The 6,527-nt window shown below is 47.1% G+C and overlaps 1 protein-coding gene across 1 annotated transcript; it reads left to right on the top strand.

The window, feature by feature from the left end:
- Positions 1-1,437: 1,437 nt before the first annotated feature.
- On the top strand, positions 1,438-5,125 carry LOC144107033 (uncharacterized). The gene is made up of 7 exons (XM_077640018.1): positions 1,438-1,715; positions 2,457-2,625; positions 2,692-2,815; positions 2,905-3,137; positions 4,190-4,352; positions 4,442-4,639; positions 4,750-5,125. The coding sequence occupies exons 1-7, from the start codon at positions 1,448-1,450 to the stop codon at positions 5,089-5,091; spliced, it is 1,497 nt and encodes a 498-aa protein (XP_077496144.1). The 5' UTR covers positions 1,438-1,447; the 3' UTR covers positions 5,092-5,125.
- The last annotated feature ends 1,402 nt before the right edge of the window (positions 5,126-6,527 follow it).

The following is a 6,527-nucleotide window of genomic DNA, read 5'->3' as shown; positions in this document are numbered from 1 at the left end:
TTGAAACGTAAAAACAGTTGGATTTCAGCGTCGTTGTTTTTTTCTGGTAGGTCCGAATACGAATACTAGGCGGCCCAGCCGGACTCCTCGCTTGTGCGAGCGGAAAATACGCGGCGCGAAAACTCATTTCTTGCGCGACGCTCCGCTAGCGCTCCGCTTGGGTCTGGAAACGGTGCGCAACACAAACCCGCTCTGCTAAAACTATCTATTGTTCGGGCGCAGTGGAGCCGTCCGGGCACGCAGGAAACACGCGGTGAGCGGCGAAGGTAGCGCACATCCAAATCGCGTTTGCCACGAACCTTGCGTCTTGCTACCCCTTCGTTCGCTGCGGATACGCTGGCGTTCGTGGCATCTGTTCTGTCGAGAACGATGTCCGACGAACTACTACTGCAACTTGAGTCCCGCGCGTTTCGGCAAGGCGCCTGGCAGCGCATCTACGTGGTTTGGCGCTCCACGCGTCCGTTTCATCGAACGTAGCAGAGCGATTTGTCTAACGGGCAAGGCGTCGCGCCGAACGGGCGATGGCGTTCCGCGCACTCCCTGGCAGTGCTGCAACACGCTGTCGCATTCCACTCTTAAAGGCGAAGCTTAAGCGTCCTACAATTATTTTTTGGTTTGGAAGAAGTTTGAAGATTCGTTTCGAAAATTGGACCCGCCGCGGTGGCTCAGTGGTTAGGGCGCTCGACTACTGATCCGGAGTTACCGGGTTCGAACCCGACCGCGGCGGCTGCGTTTTTATAAAGGAAAAACGCTTAGGCGCTCGTGTGCTGTGCGATGTCACTGCACGTTAAAGATGCCAAGGTGATCGAAATTATTCCTGAGCCCTCCACTACCGCTCCTCCTTCTTCCTTTCTTCTTTCACTCCCTCTCTTATCCCTTCCATTACGGTGCGGTTCAGGCGTCCAAAGATATATGAGACAGATACTGCGCCATTTCCTTTCCCCAAAAAACCATTTATTATTATTGTTTTGAAAATTGGTTTTGAGGAAAAGAAATGGCGCACTATCTGTCTCACATTTCGGCGGACACCACCTGAACCGCGCCGTACGCAAAGGAATAAATGAGCGATTGAGAGAATAAAGAAAGAAAGAGGTGCTGTGGGGGAGGGCTCCGTAATATTTTCGACCACCTGGGAACGTTGCCTGACATTGCTAAGCACTGCGGCGCCTTCGCGCTTCGCCTCCATCGAAACACGGCAGCCGCGATCGGGTTTGGTGGATTGGATTTTAAATTTGGTTTTGAGGAAAGGAAACTGCGGAGTAACTTTCTTGCATATATCAATGTATGGACCTCCTTCATGTTTACAAACAAACGAGTTGGTGTAGGTGGCGCTGCAGTCGCTAGCGACCTCGTGGTAGGCAAAAGGCTGCGAAGCTACATTCAGTTACAGTGCGACCAAGATAGCGAGAGTGAGCTGTATGTGCTTTTTTTGTCTGCTTGATCGACCATGCTGTCCGCGAGCGATTATGTCGTGAGCCTGAGCGGTGCGGACCAAAAGCAGTACATGGAGAAGCTCCATGTATACGGTGCGCAGCGTCCGGACCCGTACACCGTACCGGAAAGCGAGTGGGTACAAGGCGCAGAAGGGAAGCGTCGGTGTCCGCCGGTGAAGATGAGCAACGTTGTTGTATATCTGCTGTTTTCACCGAGCAAATTCACTGCGGGAAACGTTGAGAACTACAAAGCTCTGGAGGCTTACAACTACTTTGAGTCAGGTAAGTGGCCGATGTGTCTTCTCGTACGTAAACAAGCAGGGCGCGCAGACCGCTCAGCATGGCGCGAACCAAGCATTCCGCACAGTACTTCATTGGTTATAGCACCATCGCATGGCACTTACGACTGCACGGCAGATAAGTGTAGGTAAGCACGGCAACGGTAGCAGCGCCAACGCGCCGTAGGGACCGTATGGCTATGTAGTCCCTCGTTTTAGACGGTTGAAATCGCCACGTTAATTGTGTGGCGTTTGTATCCGTTTTGTGCGTTTGTGGCATCGCTGTCGGTGTTACCTACCGCATTTCAAAGAACAAAAAGAAAATTATCATATTCCCGCAAGAATACTTGTCAACTGTTTCTTCTAATTGACTCGCTGCGGTAGCGCAGTAGCGGGATGCCTTCAGCCTGCGCGAGCAGCGGCGGCAACGCACACATCGTGTGCTGCGTGATGTGTGGACACGTTAAAAATTGCGCGTGCCCGAATTTAATCTGGCGCCTTCCACGGTAGCTTGCGTACTGCGGGACACCTCCTTGACGCCAAACTCTGCAGACCAACCGGTTATCAGATAAGTCTATATCTGATGTAGGTACAGCTTCATAAGTCAGAAACTACCGTTCTCCTTTAAGGCTGGATATTTTATGCATTTTAATTTTTTTCCCTCGCTGTGCCTTTGGATGGGAACATTGGGATTACAAGTACATTTTTTAATCTACTGGTGTTCTTCACTATCCTCCGTCTGCAGGACTGGTCCGAAAGTGTCGCCTGTGGAGGCCAGGTGATGTGCAAATAAGTTTTGTGCGCGCCGAGGTCATGCCCTCGCAAACCGCGGCTGCAAAAGGCCACGATACATGGGTGTGTGTTAACGACACATCAGGACAAATACTGGCAGGCCACTGCCAGTGCAAAGCTGGGTAAGTTGACTTCTTCCACTAAATCCTTCTTATGTCAGGGTGATCATCGAGTGCTTTGTTATGCAGGCTAGGTGAAGTGTGCAGCCATGTTGCTGCACTACTGTTTGTGCTCGAGGCAGCGGCTCGGGAGCGTGCAGATGTCTCATGCACCTCGCAGCCATGTGCTTGGCATGCAGCTGTGTCCAAAAAGGTAAATTTAACATTGACATGAGAAAGCTTTCTTGAAACAACTAATACCTGCATCATGTTATTATTGTACATAATTGTGTTACATTTTAGGCCACCATGGTCCCAGTTGACCAGCTCAACTTGAGCAAGCCCGGCAGGAAGGCACGAAAACTTGCTGCGGAAGCCAATCACACTTCTGAGACCTATGACGCGAGAGACATAGAAATATTTCAGCGCTTGAGGAAAGCAAGCTCAAGTGCTGTAGTTCTGAGAAGCATTCCGAAGACAGATTCAGAGGACACAGACTCTGCTTCAGAGGATGAAGAAATGTACACGTTTTTAAGGTACATTTCTCACGTTTCAGTGCCATCAAGTGTCTTCATGAAAGCATATTTGCCCAAAAACAGGAGCTTGCATGCATTAGTATGTTTTGTTATATGTTTGCTCATTTGCAAATTCTTGTTGCCACTGTCATGCACAATTCAGTAATAGGTCAGGATCAACCCAGGCTGTCGATGTTCTGCTGTTGCTTGCTTTTATTTTATATAGACCTCTTTCTTGATACGTGAGTTTCTGTGCTGCATCAGGCAGCTAATGCTAGCAGCAGAATTTTTAAACCAACGTACAGGGGCGTCCATTTCTAGATTGAACGCGCGAGCGGCATGTCATGGCTGCGCTCTTAAGGACGCTAGTCTGTACATTACACGTGTGCATCAAAGCAAAGTGGTATACGATTAGAAGCACCAGCTCTAGAACCTTTTACTCTTGTTCCACTTTGCTTTGATGCATAGCCATGTTGGACGCACTGGCAATCCGAAAAGCACTGCTGCACCTCTCGCATGTTCAAGCTAGGAATGGACAACCCTGTATCTACTCTTTCGGAAAAACAATGTATCCCATAATTTCTGCTGCCTTTTGTGATCATGCGAGAAGTGAGTGCATGACTCTAGATCTCAAACTGTAGCACATTCATTTGCAACGCAAGCTGTACAAGAAAATAAACATGAATAGGAGTATTTATTAAAAGCAGTAACAATAGCAGAACACACTGCAATGCTAGAAGGTGGACATTTGAAACAAGTGAAATAAATGTACATGCACTTAGCTGCAAACAGTGCAAAAAGAAATGGCAGTGAAGTTTTCTTGCCATGGCAGAGTAGGCACTTTGTTAGGCCTGCATGTCTAGCCCTGAGATTACCGGCTGGTGCATGAAAGGTAGTTGGTAAATGACATGGCTAATTATACGTCACTTAGTGTTCCATCGACATGCTTAATGAGTGCTGCACCTTTGATAATTTTTGCAAAATATTTGATTGAGGTGAAATGAGATGTTCAACTTCAAAATATAGTCAGCATGCTTTGGGTGGAAAAAAATTATGCTTAATTTTTCACCCAGGAATGCTAGAAAAGCACGAAGCACAAAGGAAGACTTCCTTGAGGATATGTTTCTTCCGCTCAGTGAAATTGAGCGAATAGAAAAAGCCACGAGGCTAACAAGCAAATCACCGTTGTGGCATGAAGCTAGGTACGGAAGGCTCACTGGCACCACTATGCACAGGGTGAGAAATCATTTTTGTACTTGTAACTATTTGCTTGTAGTGAGAGCATAGGAGTAAATGAATTAAAATAGCTGAATCTTTTTTTTTAGATCCGAACACTGAAGGCAGACACAAATGTCCAGGGCCTTCTGGACAGCGTCCTGCAGCGGCGGCCCCCACTCAACATTGAGGCTGTCAGATGGGGTGCAGACAAAGAGAAGGTGGCCAAGGAGCAGTACCTGGAGTTCATGAAAGCATGTCATGCCAACTTCGAGCTCCATGAAATTGGCTTTGTGATTGATACAGATGTATGTTTCTGTTCAACTCACATTCAGTTAGCGGCTTTGTAAGGAACTTGATCATGGTCTTGTTCATTTTATGTGGTGCATGAATTTACCTCAACAATATTTTTTCCCAGGCTCCCTTCCTTGGTGCAACCCCTGACGGTCTGTGGCACTGCAGTTGCCATGGTGTGGGCCTACTGGAGATCAAATGTCCCTGGTCTCTTAAGGAGCCCCACCACCAAGTATTGGAAGCCTCATACTTGAGTGCCAGTGGGACCCTTTTGGAGACCCACACGTATTTTACACAAGTGCAGACGCAGCTGCACGTTTGTAGAAAAGCTGTGTGCCATTTTGTGGTGTGGTTGCCGCACCAATTTGGAATTGTGGAGGTGCCATATAGCAGCCACTTCTTCAAGCCTCTTTTAGAAAAAGCTCGTGCTGTTTGGGCCGAGCATGTGCTTCCTGCTCTGTTGTAAGCTGGCCTGCAAATACTACTGGTCATGTTTTATTTTCATGCATGCAGTACATTCATTCTTATCACTTAGCAGGCTGTGCTGCAAGGCTGAAGTACCAATAGACAAATCCTTGCATAAGATGTCCGACAGCCAAAATGAAGCTTCAAAATTTTGTTAATGACTGTGTGCAGAGGATGTTTGTAACATCGAAAAGCCAGAGTTTCCAACTGTAATAATGATGAATTTTTATGGCGCAACGGCATCTCTGGCCAAAAAGTGCCATGCCACAAGGTTTTTCTTTTTCTCAAGGTGGGGTCAAAGACCTATTTCTAAAGCATTTCGTCCTAAAGAAGCCGAGCACCAGGCAGGGGAAGCTTGTACCCATTGTATCACCGGTGGGTATCAGGCGGCACTGGGGATCGAACCCCATGTCTCCCGCAAGCGGATGCTCAAACGACTAGGCCGCTGCTGCGTTAAAGTTGCCAACTGAAATTGCCTGAGCTAAGGCCACAGAAACTGCAAATGTTATAGATTGGCGCTGGAGTGAAACTTCACATGCCTGCCAAACTTGATGGATGTAATCATGAACCAGAAACAAATCTGTGGTATAAAATAATTACAACATGGTAACCTTGGAAGACCTCTCCGGCTAGAAGCTGAGCATTTTGTTTAACCTCAGTTGCTATGCATACATCTAGTAATTTACTGCATCCAGATATTTTTTCAACAAATTTCAATGCTTTTTCCACGTAGTAACCCAGGATAGCGTTCAGTGGCCGGTTGGCAACTAAGAACTTCACTGTACACAACCTTTGCTCTCTTGGGCATGGTATTTGACATTCAGCTTCAATGGGAAAGGAAGCTCCTGACTGTGGTGCGTTACAGATGCATGCAGTGGTTTCAGGTCCATTAGCCAATTTCATGTATGTGTTCTATGTTCACGTCAAAGCGCATGTTGCTACTGTGACCTTCAGACTGTTGCGACTGTTGAGCAGTGTTTATGTTGAGACTGTGCAGGAAGAGCTTGTTCTGAAAATCAAGGAGCCCGGTTGTACTAACTGTTGCCTCACTGAGTTTGCCTACATGTACTTAGTAAATGCCTGTATTTCTTGTAGCAGGAATATTTGTGTGAGCAAGTGGAAGAGGGCCAGGAACATGGCTTGTGCGTGCACCACAAAATGAGTGATTATGTTACTGCTTCAGCTCCAGTCTGGGATGTGGAGTTCTTTATTTTTGTTTTATCTTTGCTGCGTTAGTTACTAGCATATCCAGAAGACCCACCATAATTTCTGCTGCTTTTCACATTGCAAGAACTTTGTTCGTTGATAAGGAACATTCTCAGAAATCTATTCAGTATTGCATCTCTTACAACAAAGCAGTTGCAAACAAGGGTGACCAGCCAGATTTTGCCTGCTTGCCTCTTGAGCCGTTAAAAATTCAGTAAGTGCCTGGGTTCC

Source organism: Amblyomma americanum, chromosome 1, assembly GCF_052857255.1.
Source record: "Amblyomma americanum isolate KBUSLIRL-KWMA chromosome 1, ASM5285725v1, whole genome shotgun sequence".
NCBI classification, from domain to species: domain Eukaryota; kingdom Metazoa; phylum Arthropoda; class Arachnida; order Ixodida; family Ixodidae; genus Amblyomma; species Amblyomma americanum.
Note: the sequence above shows the minus strand (reverse complement) of the source record. Positions and strands in the feature narration are given on the sequence as shown.

Coding starts and splice junctions, on each gene's coding strand:
- LOC144107033 (XM_077640018.1), top strand. CDS start 1,448: ATGCTGTCCGCGAGCGATTATGTCGTGAGCCTGAGCGGTGCGGACCAA. Junction 2,816..2,904: donor ATGCAGCTGTGTCCAAAAAG/GTAAATTTAACA, acceptor GTTACATTTTAG/GCCACCATGGTCCCAGTTGA. Junction 4,640..4,749: donor GCTTTGTGATTGATACAGAT/GTATGTTTCTGT, acceptor ATTTTTTCCCAG/GCTCCCTTCCTTGGTGCAAC.